This window comes from Melozone crissalis, unplaced genomic scaffold (genome assembly GCF_028551555.1).
Source record: "Melozone crissalis strain CALT ecotype California unplaced genomic scaffold, PUWL_Pcris_2 ptg000005l_1, whole genome shotgun sequence".
Taxonomy (NCBI): domain Eukaryota; kingdom Metazoa; phylum Chordata; class Aves; order Passeriformes; family Passerellidae; genus Melozone; species Melozone crissalis.
In genome coordinates, this window is record NW_026535783.1 from 23459897 (window position 1) to 23479283 (window position 19387).

At 35.3% G+C, this 19387-nt stretch overlaps 1 protein-coding gene across 3 annotated transcripts in view; it reads left to right on the top strand.

Moving 5' to 3' along the window:
* Positions 1-200: 200 nt before the first annotated feature.
* IFT74 (intraflagellar transport 74) overlaps positions 201-19387 on the top strand; it is a 44573-nt gene continuing 25386 nt past the window's right edge. For 2 of the 3 annotated variants that reach the window (XM_054289867.1, XM_054289849.1), the window contains exons 1-12: positions 201-247; positions 758-904; positions 1362-1497; positions 2005-2053; positions 2860-2958; positions 3161-3221; positions 3639-3698; positions 4625-4686; positions 15366-15504; positions 16567-16629; positions 17264-17407; positions 18492-18532. In XM_054289867.1, the coding sequence (XP_054145842.1) occupies positions 782-904; positions 1362-1497; positions 2005-2053; positions 2860-2958; positions 3161-3221; positions 3639-3698; positions 4625-4686; positions 15366-15504; positions 16567-16629; positions 17264-17407; positions 18492-18532 (977 nt within the window). In that variant the 5' untranslated portion in view covers positions 201-247; positions 758-781. Of the gene's footprint in view, positions 248-287; positions 356-757; positions 905-1361; positions 1498-2004; positions 2054-2859; positions 2959-3160; positions 3222-3638; positions 3699-4624; positions 4687-15365; positions 15505-16566; positions 16630-17263; positions 17408-18491; positions 18533-19387 lie in introns of those variants that run through there. The other variant, XM_054289858.1, reaches the window with a different exon arrangement.

Below are 19387 nucleotides of genomic sequence, written 5' to 3' on the forward strand. Positions count from 1 at the left end.
AAGTCGTGCCGGAAGTACCGTCACAGGGCGCGCCGCCGGACCGAGGCGAGGCTCCTTATCCCGGCAAGCACTGCGCTTCACGCAGGAGGTTGTTCCGCCTCTCTTCCATCGCCAGGCCCTCTGGGAATTGTAGTCTTCGGGAGCCACGGCAGGCTGGAGCGAGATTTGCGGCCATCGCGATATCCGCGCGAGCGGTTGCTGCGATACGGCGGCGCTGCCCGCGGGCTGATGGCGGCTGAGGGGCGCGGTGAGGGGACGGGGCCCTCCCGGGCCGTCGCGGCGCTGGCTCCGCGCTGCTGTGCGGCTGGGATGGGCTCCTTGATGGGCTCCTTCGGGGGTGACGAAAGTTGCTGGGGTTTGTCAGGGACAGCGCGGTTTGGGATTGCTGTAGTAATGGGTGATGGTTTACGGACCCTCTGTAGATAACCTGAATGAGTGTTTGCGCCAGTTGCTCAATTCCAGTTTGTTTCATTAAAGATTTGCATTCAGATATTGAAACAATAAATGCTACAAGAATAATCTGAGAGCTCACTAAACACTGAAAAGAGAGTGCTGCCTCAGCTTACATTAAGTGGTCTTTCCCGAGCCCTGCCGCTCATGGTCTCGTACCATCCAGTAAGGAAGTACTTTGCAAATTGCTAAAAAATCCAAGACCATCCCCCCATAACATTGTAGTAAGAGCTATGCTTTAAAGAGTCGGTTTCTCATAGTTTTAAGGACCTTGTGCAAATCAAAGGATTATTTCTTTTCTTACCAGAGAGAAGTTAAAAAGGAAACGAGTATGGCCAGCGGTAACAGACCTCCCACAGCTCGTTCTGCCTTAAGATCAGGAATAGGACTGACCTCTTCATCAAGGCCTGCCTCTTCATCAAAGACTCCGTCAGCAGGCAGAGTAGGAACAGCGGTATGTTAGTAAATATTAAAAATATATCATTAATTTTTATGTATTTAGATTTGTTTGTTTGCTTGCTTTTGCTAATCTTATTTTTTTTAGTGCCAAGACCAGAGTGAGGAGAAGTTCTTTTTTGAGAAGAATTTAAGATCTCAGTTTTGTATAAAGTTTTGCTAACCTTGCCTGGAGGAGATCAGGGACATTCAGCATCCAGACTTTGCCTGAGAGACCTAAATAGCATTAATGTTGCAGATAGATGGAACAATGTACAGCTGCTCAAAAGTAATTCCTTACCTTCTACAGCAGACATTCATCTGAAGCTTTGCTTCCCTGAAGAGATGTAAATGCTAAAAGATTCCTGCAGAAGGAGTGTAGAGACTAACTGAAGTTTTTAACTGCTTTTGCAATTGCTTAAGGATAATAAAGTTATATTTCAGACTTGGTAGATTTTTCATTTGTTTTGTTATAGATGCCTCCTAGTACAGCAAGACCTGGTTCTCGTGGTGGTTCTTTGACTCCTGGAGGAGTCTTATCATCTCAGATTAAAGTTGCAGACCGCCCAGTGACTCAACAGGGATTAAGTGGAATAAAAACTGCAATGAAAGGTATCTTATACTGAAGATAACCGTCAAGATGTCTGCAAACATTTTGAAAGAATATTTAGATTTTTAAAGGAAAGCTTTTCATCATTGTGTAATTTGCAGAGTGAAGAGCTGTGACTAAAAAGAGGAGCAAAAAGAAAGAAAATTAAAGTGTCCCTCCTTCTGTTGTTAGTCTTGGTAGCCAAAGATAAGCATTTTTCTGTAACTGAGCTGTCTTTAAAAGTAATTCAAAAGAGTAAAACAAGGTTATTGTGTCTTTTTCCATCACTACAGAATACTTAAAATACTCTGTTATGTAGTAACTATTTGTATATTTGTATTAGTAATGTTTATCTTCACAGCAGTCCAAAAATGTCTTCTTTTTAAAAATTACACAGTAACTATATAGGGACACCAAAAGATATTAGTTGTACATTTTTTTATGTAAATTTTGCACATTGTTTTCCTAATTTACAGTTCATCTAAATTAGGGGTTTTAAAATAAAATATCATATTGCTTTCTTTTATCAGGTCCTCAGAGACAGATAATGGATAAAACGTACTACCTTGGCGTGCTGAGGTATGTCCTAACAGCACACATGTAATGGTCTGTTCGCTTTCAGACACAGAGTTGAAGCTTGAAAATAGCGTGAAATAAATGGTGCTCATGTATAATGAACTTTTATAGGAGTGCTGCTGTAAAAGTGAAGGTTATTTGCATATAGATATTCTGTACGAGGAAAGGAAGTAGATTCCCTTGAGCTTTTCTTGTTAGGCTTGCTAAGTTAAATGCTCTCTCACAGTGTTAGTAAGGAAAGGGTCGCTGATTCTGAGCTTCCAGCTCCAATGTTTATTGGGTCTGATTTCTAACAAGTAGCATCGCTAAACAAAAAATTTTTATTGTACATTTCAGATTATTTGCTTGGATTATACATTCGGCTAGCTATGGCAAAGGCAAGACCCTGTGCAAACTATTGCATGCAGGATTTTATCAGTTGCTCATATTATTGAGCAACTGATAAAATTAGGACTAATTATTGAATAATTAGTCCTAAAATATGTAATTTTAAATATGGAGGGTACCCACATTCTGTGAAATTAGACTGTGGTTTTTTTATTTCCACGTTTGTTTTGCCAGCAGAGACAAAAAACTAATTAAAACATTTTATTTCATACCAAGGTTTTCCAGCAGCTACTTGGGACTTTAATTGATACAACCATTTTGCTTTTTTCTACACTTACCTCTTCTTAGAAATGCTGAGTTGAAACAAAGTGCAGTGTGAGAGATACTAATTGCAAACCTGTTGTGAAATATGTTCACTGTTTTTGCTGTGCTTTAGTTGGATATCCAAATGTTGATGATTCTTTTTTCTTTATTTTTTTCAGAAGTAAAATAAATGAACTTACAACAGAAATTAACAAACTGCAGGAAGAAGTAGAAATGTACAAGCAAGAGAAATCTGTCTATTTGTCCTATGAAAAACGGTGAGATAAATTGCAGCTAATGCAGTGCTAACTTTCTAAGTCACAGGACTGTTTTCAAGTATTGAGCAGGCTTCAAGGAATCAGTGAATAGTTGGTTTTTTTAATTATTTTATTTTAATTTTAATTAATAATAATTTTTCATTATTTTATTTTATGTGCAAATCTTACCATCTGAAGTTTGACCTTTTTGTTTCATATTTAGGGCAGAGGCTTTAGCTGGTGAAATCAAAGATTTTCAAGGTCAACTAGCAGACTACAACATGGTATGCTGCCGTCGAATTTTGATACTGAATGCTCCTATTTATTCTCTTGCTGCTTTTGCTTTATTCCGAATAATTTTTTGACATTTCTATGTGAAAATTTACTAGTTAATACTGCCTTTATTCAGTTATTGGCAAGGAAAGGGATGGAAACAGGAAAACAAAAAGTGTACTATACATTAGGAGAAGCATCTGCTTATGGATTTAAGAAACTGGTGCTGTGTAATATTTCAGTGCTTAGAACAGTGACATGTAATGATGATTATTTCTAAAAATGACATGTAATCTATTCAGATTGCCAAATCATGTTTTTTCCAATTGCAATAACCAAAATTTGCTGTTTTCATGAACCTTTTGTCTGACTTTTTTTTTTTCAAGAAAAGGAAAGCAGTAACAGGTTGGATTTCTTTCTTGTTTCAGGTTGTGGATATACTTAATACCAGTACAGATATGGCAGAAGTGATCCGTGATTACAATATGGTAAGAATTAGGATATTTGCTATGCTTTAACAGTGAAAGGATGTGTTACTTTCTTGGTGCTTTGAATGTGTGACGTATATAAAAAAAACATTTTTTTCCAATTAAGTTATTCGTAATGTTGGCAACATGTTAGCAGTAAGAAAATTGCCTGAAGTCTTGTGTTGACTGGCCCATGATAGATTTTTGTGATTTACATCTGAGAAGGCTGTTGTCACCCCAAATTATGAGTGTTAAATTATCTTTTTTATTTTTTGGGAGCACAAAACACTAGTCTTAGAGAGGCAAATTTAAGCAGACTGCACTGCCTTGTAAAGCTACCTGATCTTCTGGACATTAAGTTCTCTTTTGTCTTAGCCTTCTAAATGTCTCCAGTGTAAAAATATTAAATAGGTCTCTGACATAGCCACCACAATATCAAAGAGTTTTGTTCTTCATTTGCTTTCCTTGTTTATTTCTAATACAGCCTTTTAAGTGTTAAGGCATGAATGGCACTATGCTGATTTTATTTCTTATGATTAATTTGTCCATAAACAAAATAAAACAGTTTCAGTAAAGGTGGTTTTGGTAACTTGAAAGATGACCTGATTATTTCTTGGTCAAAATAACTTTTTTTTTGCTTGCATTTGTTTGAATAATAAAGGTACAATGTCTGTGTCATAAAGAGAAGAATGCTTTCCATCCCATCTGTGTGGTTTTAAACAGTATATTAGGAAGTGTTTCAGGAATAGATCCCACAGAAATAGGAGGTGAATCAATTTCTCTGGAAGTATTTAGAAGATGTGTACATGTTGTTGTGGTTTGTTAGTGGACTTGTCAGTGCTGAGTTAAGGGTTAGACTTCATGATCTTAAGAGGCATTTTCCAACCTATATGATTCCATGACTTATTACAAACTTGATTGTATTTAAATTTTTTATTTTTTTTAAGTTAAAGGTTCAGAATGACCGAGACACTCAGAATATAGATAAAATTTTCACAGAAAGACAAGCGTAAGTACATTTACATGTATGTTTTTCATTTTTGAATAACTCAACTTCTCATAACTCAGCTTGGGAAAATTGAGGTGTTACATGCTACCATACCAGTGCAATGCATATGAACAATTTCAAGATGATACATTAGTGCCAGGTTGTAGTTGGAGTTCCTAGCATTGAGCTCTAGTAACTCTTCTGAAGATAGTTACCCTGCCATCCAGGAAGAGCTAGGTGGCAGTAGAGACTCCTGTCTTTTTGCAGTCTGCTGTCAAATTTTGGGAGTTTTGTTGTGGAGTAGCAGAATGAAGAAAGCAAGCAGGAAGGGGAACTAGACCTTTGCTTGCTAGTAACGTAGGTTTGTGCAGAGGGACAGATGAGGATGCTGAGATGCTTGAAATAAGAATTTGTATGCCATGAGAATGGCTTGTGTAGTGATAGGCTGAGAGTGAGTTTTTGGGGTAGTTAATTTAGGCACAAGATAGGTGCAGGAGAAGATATGATCCTGCTTGTTGCCAGTGAAAGCAATCTCAGCAATGAGATTTTATGTATCAATAGCCACTCCAAAGCAACAATTTTACCAGTTAATAATGTCACATTGTATTAATACTGTAGACTTCAACAGCTCACGAGTTTGTCTGTTCCACCCTGAATGAATTAATTTTTAAGTGTTAAGAAAATATGAAGAGAATATACTTGATTCAGTAGCAATGCAGTAAGGATAATTTTTTATTGCACTGTACATACACATTTTTGGGAATACAGCAGTTGGTCTTTCTTGCTGTGCTAATTTGGGTCAAAAAATACCCAAATGCTCCCTTCTCGGATTGTGTTAGTTTTGCCTAATAGACTTCAGAGCTATTACAGCTCTGATTGATTTGGAGCCAGCCCCCAGTCTGGCTGTGGTCTGCTTCAGCATTTTAGAGAAATTATTTTTCTCTTCTATACCTCTTCACAATGACAGCATTAATAATTATGCCAATTTCACCTGCTACTTTGTTCATGTTAAAGAATATATAGTAAGACCCCCAATATAAGTAGCCAAATATGTTTTTATAAAAAGTGGATTATGAGTATTTTTGCAAGTTCTAAAGTATTTGTTGTGCCAATAATGCATGCATATGACCCCATTTTTTTTAAACTTCCTGATTGATGCAGCAAAATCTTGTTAACAATTTGGCAAGATGAAAGGAGATAGACTGCATAGCTTCATTCTGTATTGCATGTAATAAAGCATAAAATTGAAGTACAAGTGTACTACATTTTTGAAATGTCAGTTCAACATCCATTGTTTAAGACATTAACGCTCTTCATTTACATAAATATCTATGTATTTATCCTCAATAAATCCATCTTCTTCATCTCTACATGCATGAACTTTCTCAAATATTACAATGGGTTCTTCACTGCTTGTGCCTGATGTTGAAGGAGAAGGACTCATGTCAGCTGAGAACTCCTGTTCAAACATCTCTGAGTCATTTTCTTCAAGACGACGGTGATGGTAGCTGATCAAGTAGTGATACCATGCTGGGCATTTTACAGCAGTGAGAATCAGGAGTGTGGTGCCTAGGACAAACCCTAGGACACCTGCTAGGAAGGTCCAGCTTTTGCCAACAAGCGGTAACTCTTTAAAAAAACAGGAAAAAAAGAAGAGTAATCTTCATGAGGAATACTAGTAAGAGTTCAAGTATAATTTTTTTCATAGTTAAATTGAAAATTCACCAAGTAAACATTGGTAGGGGAATGACTGAGTGTCTCCAGAGCTTTGTTGTTGCTGTGTTGTTAGGGAGTTAGTAACAGAGACTAATAATGTATGTGCATAGTATGCTTCCCAGCAATATAAATCTACCTTGCATATTTATAAAAAATAATTGTTTCAAAGTCTATTTCAAAGACAAAGCTCTGGGGGCATATAAAAGATAATAAATACATATAAATATTTTTTTTCCAAAAGTTAAATTCCAAGAATAACCTTTGGAAAAAAATAATCAGTAATTGCCTTGGAATTCTATTTCCCAGGCTTTACTTTTTATATGATGATAATGTCTGAACCCTAAAATATCATGCCTTTTATTTGGCATATCCTTTCAGCTGTGCTTCTTTAACAATAAAAATTTCAGTAAACTGTAGTTGCAAGTAGTTTTTATCTAGAAGCTGCTTTTGTGTACTCGTCACTACCCTATAAATAAATTATAAGGTCATACAGCTAAAGGAACGTGTCACAGTGGTAAGCTTATAATTTGTGTATATATCTGTAGATAATTTTCTTGCTTTAACCAGAAGAAGGAAGTAAAGCATTTCAGGATGGAAGGGGTAACTGACATGTCAGTTAACAGATTAACATTGAAAGGTGAGGAGACTATCACTGAAATTTCCAGAGAATGTGTAGCAGGCACATTCACATCCTTTATACTGAGCACACTTAGGATGGGAGTAAAATCTGTAAGTTCATGCTGTCATGTTTTAGGAAGACAACTACATCTAGAAAGCAGTTATTTTGGAAAAAGCAATTATTTTTGAAAGTTGTTTCCCTAGTTCTGTTAGGCAGAGATCTAGACAATTATCTGAATTTTAGGGCTTTGAAATTTCACCATCATTTTTTAGTATAATTTGAGAGTTGTGGGGTTTATCTGTTTTGAACACCTACTCAATAGACCTTAATATTCACTGCAATGTCTGTGACTGTTTACCAGGACATAGAGATATGCCTGCTTTGTAGCCCTGGCTTTTATGGAAAAGTCAGAGTGTACTAGGGATGCAAAACACTATAAAGTCGTTGAACAGCAAGTCAAACAGCTCATAAGCAGTAAAGTAAAATATCTGTGTATTACCTGCACGTGTTCCATTGTTTCCAGTGATGTTGTTTGGAGTCAGAGCTGTTAAGGCACTACTTCTAAGATTAACAGCAGGAGTGGAAGTTACAGGGTTTTCTAAAGGAGTATTTTCAATTATGCAGTCAGCTGGTTGGATAGCTGCCATCTTAATGGAGATTTTTTCCATGTTTGGGAATGTACATGTGGTGTTGCTTTCATTTTCTGTGAATGTGAGCAGTGAAAAGGCTATGAGATGCTGGTAATTTTTTGGCACTCGAAAAAAATCTCATGGATAGCTATTGTGTTACTGCATAATATGGGTAAATTGATGATTGATTTTATCCACATCAGAAAAAAATGCACAGTAAAGTTATTTGATGTAAAAAAATATTAAATGCTGCTCTTACCAAAACTTACCCAATGTCACATTGGAGGCAGTTAGCCATATCTGTAAGTCAAGGAGGTCACAGGAGCAGATCCATGGGTTTCCAGCTAAAGCAATTTTAGTCGGTTTAAATGATGATTTTATATGAAAATATTTCAGAAAATTGTACTGTAGATTTAAAACTCTCAGACTTTCTAGAGAAGTAAATGTATCAGAATCCAGTTGAGCAATCATGTTATAGGATAAATTCAACACTGAGAGTTGATTTAATCCTGCAAATGCTGCTTTATGAACTGTGCTAATACAGTTGTTGCTAATATCCAGAGTTATGAGATTTTTCAAATTGTAGAAGCTGTTATTGTTCAGTACAGTAATGTTGTTTTCATTCAGATCAAGTTCAGTGAGGTTAATAAAACGCCCAAGAATCTCTTTGTCATGATCTTCTAAAGTGATTTTGATCTTTTTGAGGCTTAATTTAGTAACATTTTGAAAAAGGTTGAGGGAGATATTAAAGAGGTTCTTTGGTGACTCCTCACAAGCAACCTGTTGAAAAAAGAGAATGACAACAATTAAACACCATAGAAAAGTCTGCTAAAGATGGTGTCTCAGTGAGGACTCTTAAAGGCAAGAGAAAACGATCTTCTATTTTTTACTGCTGTCACTTTAAAGGAAAAGTTATATTGCTCTTCATTAAGTTTTATCTGCATCTTTCTTAATTAACTCGTGGTCTGGTGAGAGAGTGGAATGAATCCTCCTAGTGTCTAGAGACCTGATGTTCCAGAGGACTTAGTGCTTAGATACATGGGTCCTTATGTGATGATCATCCAAAATGTAACCAGTTTGTCATACCATTTTGGAATTAATATTAATATTTGGAATGTATTATTTGTTGGGTATAAAAAGAATTCCTTTCCTACATAATCTGGAAAGAAGGTGTCATAGAGGAGATTTATTCAAGACTGTAAATGATTTAAAATATAGTTTCTAAAATGTTTTTTTTTTTAATTTACATTTACTCTTAATTTAAAATAACATCTTTATAGCAGACCTTCAACTAAATTTTTGTTATATATATGTATGCTATGGCACTTAACTTCATTTTGGTTTTCTGTGTTAAAGGTTAGCATAGCTAGAGTCTTTTCTGATTTGAGTCTTTGCTCTCAATACCTTGAAATATTTTTGTTTTCTGAAAAGAGTATATTTATTTAAATATGTAAAGAGGCATTCCTGTTGTTTGGAAGAATTTGAGGTACAAAATAATCTCAAATATGCTTCAGTGTTATTTACCCACTTACAATGACTACCATCAGCTAATTGTCCATTACACAGAAAACCACTTCTTACTTGCATTTTTGTATTTCTTTCTTCAGGACTTTTATGTTTATGAAACAGTTTTTAAAATGCCTTCTACTTCAAGTGTATCTTTTAAAAGTAAGAGTAGTTCAGATCAATGTAAAACTTACAGTTTGGGATGTAATGTTGCAGTCAGCAGTGACTGGATTCAAAAACAATGTTCCAGCCCAGATCACAAGCCAGTAGAGTTTCATGTTTGGAGCCTAGTAAAAAAACAACACTTTTACATATCAAGACCAGAATTATACCTGTGTCTTCTGTAGTGATTAACAAATTAATAGATACAGTTATTTCAATGATAGTTTAATAAATTTTGTTCTACATGAATAGTTTGTAATGTAAAATTACTTGAAAAAACAGGCGTTATCAGAATTAATGGATTCAGCTTTCACTTAATTGAGCCAAACCTAAAATCCAGTGTACAGACTGTATCAGCAACTAGAAAAGGGATTGATTAGACAGGTTAATAGAGAAAAGTATCATAAATGTATAAAACAAATTGGCAGGGCTGTACTCGTTATTATCCCTGTTAAAGCAGTTATGCGTACTGGAAGGCTATGATTGGAGTAAACTGCAGAAAGTATTGAAGCTTGCTTGCTCTCCCCATGCAATTTCTCTTGTTGCTCTGACAGAGGCAGAGTGCTCTACTAGAGAATTGTTGGTTTCTCCAGTCAGATTTCTTTTACATTCTTATGTAAGTTACTAAGCATTTTTGTGAATATTTACTTAGAAGATAAATCTTTTCATCTCTTTCTTGTCCATAATATAACCTATAACATGACATAAACTGGCGCTTTTTTTGTCAAGAAGTGGGGGGTATAGTTGTTGCTCTGATCTTTGGAACTAAGTAAACATGGTTCAATCTCTATTGACAGAATTCTTGTACAGATTCGAGCCTTATTTTTTCAAAGTTAGGAAAGGTCCTGCAAATGGTATTTACTGTGACATTAACATCTCTCAAAAAAAGGGTCTCTCAGTCATTGCCTTTGAATCAGACACTCTTTGTAGTATCTATTAATTTTGAGCAGAAATGTTACACCATATCTGTGAGATTTTAAGTTAGTCCCTGTTTATGCCATTCATTATACTTGAATGAAAATGTTATGTAAAAGGTAATGAACCTTAAATTTTTCCAGTTTTTCTTAAACATCTGAAAAGATAGGGTGTCAAGTTAATATTAGTATCTCCTTGACAGATTTCTATCTTGCAAAGTAATAGAAACTCAAAAGGTAAAGTGTAAGATACTTGTTTAAAGTGAGCTGTACAGAATATTCACTGAATTTAATAGAATAGAGTGAGGGAAATTATATGAGGAAGTTTAATTACAAACAGTGCTAAACATAGGCAGCCTGTCAGATTTACAAAACCTCCACCAGTCCTTAAAATGAGTGCTGGAAGGCCTTTGCTGATCATAATGAAATAAATGAGGTCATAGAACAAACTGATTAAGTCTGATAACTTTTATATATTTGCATGCCAGAGGATTGACCTCATTCACCTAAATTGAATCAGCCTGGAAATTTCATAACGTCTTGGAAAGAAGAGGAAGATAAATGCCACTTAAAATGCTCTGATCCATTGTGTATTTCTACTTCTGTCAGAAACTTATACTGAATACAGAGGGAGTTCATAAACCTTTTGCCATTCAGCCATTATCCCTGGCAGGGGCAAGGGGTTGCTAGCAGCAGCAGCCCCTGTGGAATTACGTTCTGTATTAAGTTTTGCACTTTTCAGTTGTGGTACTGGTGGCCTGCATGTTTTTTTTACTCCGTTTGTGTATTGTTAATGGAAGACATGATGCACTTTGAGAACTCCTAAAATGGCCATTTTAACATCTGGATCTTGCAGCGTATTTGTACTTTAAAGATACTGCTTCCTATAAGTTCAGAAACAGAGCAGATCTTAACCTGGCAATTTATAAATACAGGTTAATAGTATTATTGTAGTTTTCAGATTAGAAGACAAGAGCTGTTTTAAATAGAATGGGAAAATATATTAGGTATTGTTTTTAATGTTAATCTGTACATTAATAACAAACAAGTTGAAAAATCTAAGTTGTACATATGTCTAAGTCCAAAACATAACTCCTAGCTCTTACTTAAGTTTCTGCTGAAAAGGTAGGGATTTCTTACAAATGTGACTGCCTGCATTTTTTATGCGTGAACCTGTATAATCAGTAAAAGAACAGGAAAGAATCTGTAATTTTAGTTGCAGTTTAGCATTTGACTAGAACCAGTTTTAATGAGCTGCTTCTTAAACTAAGTGCTTTGAAAAGAGATTTAGCCTGGCAAAACACTCGCAATGCATTGGTAGCACTTTCATATTTCCTTGTAATTAGAAGAGCCTTCTTAAAGATTTCTTTCTGAGAACTTTGAAAACGATATGATTTAAAAATAATGTAATTAATTTTCTGGGAAGGTGATTGTGTTTATAGAATCGATTTGGTTTTCAGAGTCTGTTCCCCAGCTTTTTAATGGAGTAGAATTTACTTAACAACTCAGCATGTCCAAGGTTCATAGTAATTCCTGAAATTTTAATGTACCTTGAGATGTGTTGGCTTCCTGTCTAGCAACAAAGTTACAGTAATAAATCTTTGCCTGCATTTTGAATTAGACGTGCCAAGTATCTTACCTTTTGGTTGCTTCTGAGAGGTATCGTATGTACACATGTGTAGATTTTTCAGTGTGGTGACAAGAAATAATATGGTGAAACAGCACTTTGTTTTTCTTCAACCTTTGTACCTGATGAATAACCAGGCAGTGTAAAAAAATAATAAACCTAGAAAATCCTTAGCAAAAGATTGACTAAGTTGAGCAACTTCTTATAATCATCTTGGATTTAATTGGATCAGCAGCCAATAGGAAAGTCTAACTGTAGTATGCTGAAGTGTCAAGTTCCAGATCGTAGAGGAAGCAGTGAGTTTAAATGCCACAGGTGATTTACAAGCAAGTTGAGTTATAATCAATTAAAGAAATGATGGAGACAGAAAAAGACTTGCATTTTTAATTTGATCATTCATCAAATGAAGAAAATGTCAGGATGTGTGCATACCAAAGTGAAGCTTCCTAGTAGCTAGTTAACTCCATTTTAATGCTTGTGTTTTGGAAATATCATTGTCAGAGGAGCTGCAGGGTCACAGATAAAGGTCATTAGTTACAGAGAATTATGTGCCCTGTAAGGATGTCTGTAATTAGGACTGTATTTCAGGAAGTTATAAAAACAAATCATACTTTCTCTGGAGTGATCTTCTATGCACAGGCTGAAAAAAAGGGATTATATTGATATATAAGTGCTGTGTCCTATGCACTTTTACTTGCATTAGTGCTCATTCTGTCCAATACATATCACCAAACTACAGAGCCGTTCATCTCCTTTCCATCTCCATTCTTCTCCAATATGTGGCATTATAAATTGTTTTACTTCACTATGTCTTTGTTGTTATTGCTGCTTTTGTTTTGCATAATATCTCAAAACATTCTACAATTTTTCCAAGCCTCATCCCTGATTCAACTTCATGCATAGTGTTCAAATTACTTCTGGTAATGAGTTGTGTTTCTGTGACAGCCATTGCTGATTTTTTTTATTGCCTCTTGAAAAATCACTAAGTTGCAGCCTCCCCTCACAAGGTTTCTGCCAGAGAAGAAGCGTCACTGTAAGTCAGATATTTCTAGTCTCAAAGACATGCTGGATCATCTTGAAGTATTTAGCTAGGAGTATATATCATGTAAGAAAAAGAGAATTGCCTCATCTAAAGAGGCTACTCTGTAATGTGTCCACACACTTTAAATAGAGGGGGCTGGAAAAGCAAGTTTCTTTCCTTGTCCTGTCTTGCACACTTTAAATCTCTGGCAAAGATGAGAGAAATCCTATAGAACTTGGAGACCTCACTGCCCTCAAGCATGGTATTGCTATACATGTAGAAAACTGTATTCTCACTCTTTTGAAGGTTCCAGTGATATCCAGGAAAGGCACTGTGTTTGTATTCAAATACAAGCTCCCTCTAAGCCATATTACAATGTCTCCAGGAGAATTACATCTAGAGTGGAGATTTCTTCTGCAAATCAGCACCCTTAGCATTTTGTTGAATTTTTTACTGCACTTTCTCAATTTTCTTTCTTCCATGTCCGCAGTTGGGCTTGATTTGAAACTATCACTGCTTAGACCTTGCAACAACTTTCCCAGGTCCACACTGAGGCATGGGGCGCACTCAATGAACAAGTAACATGAAAGCTCCCTGACATCTCCTAGCTCCATGCCTTCCAAAAGGTCTTGGATCAAACTACTCATGTAGCTTAAAAAAATCTCTTTTACATTAACACATGTAACATAATTAACCATTTATAAACTGTTGTTGGTGCAGTGAGGGACTCTCATTTGGACTGGGTCTGTATAAATTGGTTTTAATCTCAAGACGATATTAAATTTAATGTCATGTTACAGCTATCCAATATTTCTTATACAATCCCAGTGCACTCCAAATTTGCCAAACTAAGTGGGAGATCATGATTTTGATTTGTTTCATCATCATCACGTCCAAAGCATTTTTCCTGCTTGGCCTGCTAACCTGACAGAATTGCTACATAATATCCTCAGTTTCTTGGAGATTGTGGATCTTTCTTGTAAGCTGGTTGGAAGTGGTTACATTTTTGAAACTCTTTTGAGAATTCCTTGTAAGTGATGAATACTGTGGGATAAGGTTGAGAGAACTGTCATTGTTTAATCTCCAGAAGAAAAGGCTTAGTGGATATTTTATCGAAGTAAATACCTGATGAGCAGGGGTTGAGAAGATGGAGCTGATCTCAGTGATCCGTAAGGGCAGGAGAATGACTGAAAATGAACAGCAAAGTCCCTTTAAATATCAGGAAAAACTCTTCTGTTTGTAAGAGTGAACAAACATCAAAGCTTTGCCCAAACACATTGTGGTATATCCATCCTTCAAGATACTGAAAACCTAAAAAAGACACTGACACCCTGCTCTATGTGACAGAGTAGTGCACAGGTTGGACCAGACAACCTTCAGAAGTCCATTCCAATGTCAGCTCTGTCCTGCTTCTACAGTATTTTCATTATTTCCTTACCCTGAAATTATCATTGTGCAGTTCCACTATTTTGCATTATCTCTTAAACTGGAGGTCATTTTTGTCTGCACTCTTTGATCCAATAGTGTCATTTACATAATTTACGACTTGTCATCTTGCAACTCAGGAAAAGGTAATGAAAAACAGATGAAAAAACATCCTACAGGAAGGTATTTGTCTGATTTTGTAATTTTAAACAGGAGAAATCGCTCTTGAAACAAGCAAACCATTTTAGCAATCTTTCATTAACAATGAAGGGAATTGTTAAGGTGAAGGTATACTCTTCAGGGTCTCAGTTTTAATTACCTTTAAGTATGTTTTCAAGTTGACTCTCTAGCTTTCAGGAATTTCATAGAAATTGCTAGACTTATAAAACAGTGAGAACAGTCCTTTATGTGTTCTTTAAATCTGCTAAGACAGTTGCTTGTAGCTCACTATAGCTGGAATGGTAAAGTTTTTGTATTTGCAAAACTATCAATTTTCTAACAAGAATAAAGTCCTGATTCAAGAATGTAAAAAATACCTAATTTCTTAATTATTGCATAGTTAAAAAACTACACTGCTCAGACCTCTGAAACCACTCTCCATTCTAAAGTAATTAACAATTCTTTGCAAAGAGTAATCTGTTCATCATCATCATCATCTGATGCTGTCAAACCCTGATATCTGTATTATATTTTCTTTATGTGCATTCACAAATTGCATATCTACTTCCTTTCTTCAAACTGCTTGTTGTTACTCCAGAAATTCACTGATTGAGAAGTAGTACCATACTTTTGCGAGTGTTGAGACCAATGCAGATAGACAGTGTGGGCGTGTTGGAAAGTACCAGGCAGGTGTTATAAAGGCAGAGAGTTCTTCATCTTCTCTACATTTTGTAAACATTTGTATTGCTAATTCAGTTCCAAGAAGATAGGATACAAGTTGGTAACACCCTTTTATAGCATCTAGGCTTTTTCTGTTACACTGAGCACGTCAGTGAAACTGAAGGAGTACTGGAGTTTGAAATTAGTGTTTACAATATGTATTTACCAGTAAAAATTACAAAAAAATTTTATATTTTTACAGCACAGAAAAGTTAATTCAAGCTGTAGAAGAAGATATCGAGCGTGAAAAGATTGTCGCAGATGACATAATGAAAGACATGTCACAGGAAAATCAGGCTAAATATCTGGAGATAAAAGCTGCTAATGAGAAACTCTCCCAGGTTGGCTTGTTCCATTGTGCTTACCTAAAATATTTCTTAAACTTGCTTTTTGGGGTTTAGATAAAATTTAAATATGGAAGAAATTGACAACAGAATAGTACAATAAAAAAGCCTGCTGGTATCTTAAATCAATTGTAGAAGTACCTAGAAATTAGGCAATTGGCTGAGACCAAGTGCTTTGCCTTCTTGTATTTCACGCTTTAGGAAGAAATAATGTTCACCATTTTCTGTTTGAATTTAGGGTTTGACATGCAGTTTTTAAAAGCCATTGGGATATTTGGATGTTTCATCATGTGTAAAAAGCAGGAAAAAAGGAAAAATAACCCCAGCAATTTTTGTAGTTCACTTGAGTAGAAAGTTTTCTTCTTGTGTAAAAAAGTGAATCTGACTAGCTTTTTTAAATGTTATTATTATTATTATTGTTATTGTTATTATTGTTATTATTGTTATTATTGTTATTGCATGTCTGAATGTATCCGAAAAAAATAACTGGGCTGTATAAAATGTTTGTTACTTCACTAATCCGTATGTTAACAACAGGAGTAACACTTCTAGGCTCCCTGGGATGATCTAGTTCAAGCATGGTGTCTTAAAAGTTCCTCTGTATGGTCTGTACAGAGATGAGTTCCATGTTTCCTATCTGTCTTAGAATGAGCTGAATCAGTAGTCAGGGCTTACCTGTCTCTTTCTGGACTATGAAGAAACTTCATGATTTTAAAATTCAGATTTTAAAATTTGACTCTAAACTCCTGAAATACAGATAGTAAATTCTACCAGTGGTACTGATTAAAAAAAAAAAAAAAAGTAGAAAAAGTGCAAACAATTTTTTTGGAGTTGTCCAACTGCAAGTAACAATGATAAGAGTAATGGAAAAGTTGGATGCTGAAAGCAAGTGTTTACTACATCTGAGTTATGTGAAGGAGCTGGACAGAGTCTTGTGTTTCAAATTTTTAAGAGCAGCAATGGGACAGTTTACAGCATTTGATACATACTAAAGTTTAGATCAAAAAATTAGTTAAGTAGTAATTTTTATCTGAATTTTGCATTTTGCTTCCTCTTTAGGAATTGGTTGTTCAACAGCAGGAATTGGATGCACTAAATGTGAAGGAAGAGAGTCTAAGAGCTGTATGTATGATAACAAGTGGTCTCTATACTAACCTTCGCTGAATGCTAGTGTAAAGAATAATACAATCAAAAAAATATGTGTAATTTCTTTTCCTTAAATTTTCAGATACTGTAGGATCATGCTCTAGTATGGGAAGGCAAATCTGCCTTTCTGGTTTCCACTAATAATTTCTAATCAGTTTTGGGTAAAAATATCTTATTGAGGGAATTTTTTTTCATACTGGGTCTTTCATGAATAAAAGGATCTATGACCTGAAGCATATAGTCAGAAAGTATAATTTTCAAATACTGCTAGATATTTTTCAGTCCTTTTGAATGTTGTACATAGTTTGAAATCCCCTGCAACTGTGAAGTAGTAAATCTCCTCAGAAAACTGGCCCAAGGAGGAACTTGTAAATCAAGAAGTAACTGATTGTGATATTCTATTCCAGAAAATGAAATATTGACAATATGGATTATGAATTTTACTTTTTATAAAGTACTTTATAAAGTGCTTTTTACTGTCTCTGTGCTTTTTGTAAGAAATAAGCTTCACTTGCAATGTATAGGTAAGTGTTGCTTAACTAAAACATGATTGCCACAATGGTCTCTTCCCATCTGAAAACAGCTAGTAGGTGTTTGCTTTTCCCAACAGGAAATAGCACACTCTGCGGTGAAACAGGAAGCTGTGCAGTTGTATGAAAAGCTCCATGAGCTCAAGGAACATCGAGATCGAATGATTGCTGAGGATAAGAACATGGAGTCTCCACAGGAGGAAAGAGAGAGATTACTAAAGCAGGCAAGAATAGGAAATGTTGTTACGTCAAAGATTCTCCAAGCCAGCATTATTAGGGATGATAATACTTGAAAACACTTAGGTTTGAACTTTGCCTTTATCTGTCCTCTAGGCAGTGCAAATAATCTGACATTAAAAATAGTTGGGATATTTCAGGTCCAGCCAAAACTATTGTAGTGGGTTCAGAGGAAGGCTGTGAAGATAATCTCAGGTCTGGAGCACGTCTTCCATGAAGACAAGATAAGAGAGTTGGAGCTGTTCATTCTGGAGAAGAGAAAGCTCTGAAGAGACCTGATAGCAAAGTCCAGTACCTAAAGAAGGCTTATAAAAAGGTGGATGAGTGACTTCTACGCAGGCAGAAAATTATAGGATGGGGGAAACTCTTTTAAACTAAAAGATAGAAGATTTAGACTAGATGTTATGACAAAATTCTTTATTGTGAGGATGGTGAGGTACTGGAATATGTGGATGCCCCACCCCTTGAAGCATTCATGGCCAGGTTGGATGGGGACCCTGAGCAACCTGATCGAGTGGATGGCATCCCTGCCCCATGGCAGGACTGGGGAGTAGAAGGAAGTGTGAGTTGGAAACAGGCGATCTTTAAAGTCTTTTCTAACCTAAACCATTCTATTATTTTGAGAAAACAAATTTGGTATGGTGAGGTTTTCAGGTGGTTCACTTGCTCCTATTCATGAGACATATTGGTTGGGAAAACTGATCCAGTTGAACAGCTCTTGTAACCTAACTCCAGAGAGTATCCTTGTGAGGTGGTACCAAACAGGTGTACTAGTCCAGGAGTAATTGGATCAGTTTACAATGGCCTATATTGTAACTGACCATTGATACTTTATAGATTATTGGTCTGAATGACCAATGGTAAGTGTATTTCATTTTTTAAAGTATGATTTTTAACCATTTGGAAGACATAATGCCTAAATCTTCACTTTTTGTTGGACTGTGTCACAAATTTGTGATTTCAAATGCTAATTTTCTATTCTCTGTATTTTGAATTCAGATTTTTTATAATTTTCCTTTTTTCATTTGTAAATTTAATTTCGTATATTAAAGTTGTTGAACTTTTTTGTAGGTTAAAGATGATAGTCAAAAAATTGCAAGCATGGAAAGACAGTGAGTAACTCCATTATACTGTTGTTATAAATTACATGTACACCCTAAAGACACATGGTTGTGTTCCTTAACAAAGTCTATTTCTATAGACTTTAGAACATTACCACATCTTCGAACCTGTACTAGTCTAACCTTCCACAGAGAATAGAATATGTTCTTCTGTTTCAGGTAAACAAGTTTTGTAGTGATAAGACATTTAGATCTGCATAATAAGATATTTCCATCCCTTAGGAACACGCCTTGAGAATATAGATTTGTAATAGCACTAATTTAAACTTGTTTAAGGCTGAAGAAGACATTGATTTGTAAGAGATGCTCCTCTGAGACAGCTATGAAATTTAACCATTATTACACTGCAGTCACATTTTTAAGTTTGTTTATGTGTTCTTAAAGCCTAAGAGTTACGGAAGTTCCATTCTAAAGAGTAGTAGGGCATTGCTTCTTGATTCTTAGGTACTGGGTCTTTCCAAAGACTGGCCAGAAAGTCAAGTAAATTTTATAATAAATAGTAATATGTTGAGGGGGAGATAAAAAAGTACAATATTTTCTGGTTTTGAGCCTTTTGATTTCTCTTTCTTGAAAGAAAAACTGAGATAATTAATAAAATCTCTTAGAAACAATATTAAATTCTTTTAAGCAATATTTCCAACTATAATTATTTGTTAATGTTTAATGCATTTTAATTGGATAGTGAGTTGTTTAACAGATTTTTTTAATAAATAACAATAACAAAGAATTATATTTGAGATTTTATGTGGAAATATGTTAAAGGTAGTTTCATTTCACACTTTGATTGATTGCATAGCAGAGTGATTTATTTCAAAATTTCTTAGTGGATTTTTCTAAATACAGTTA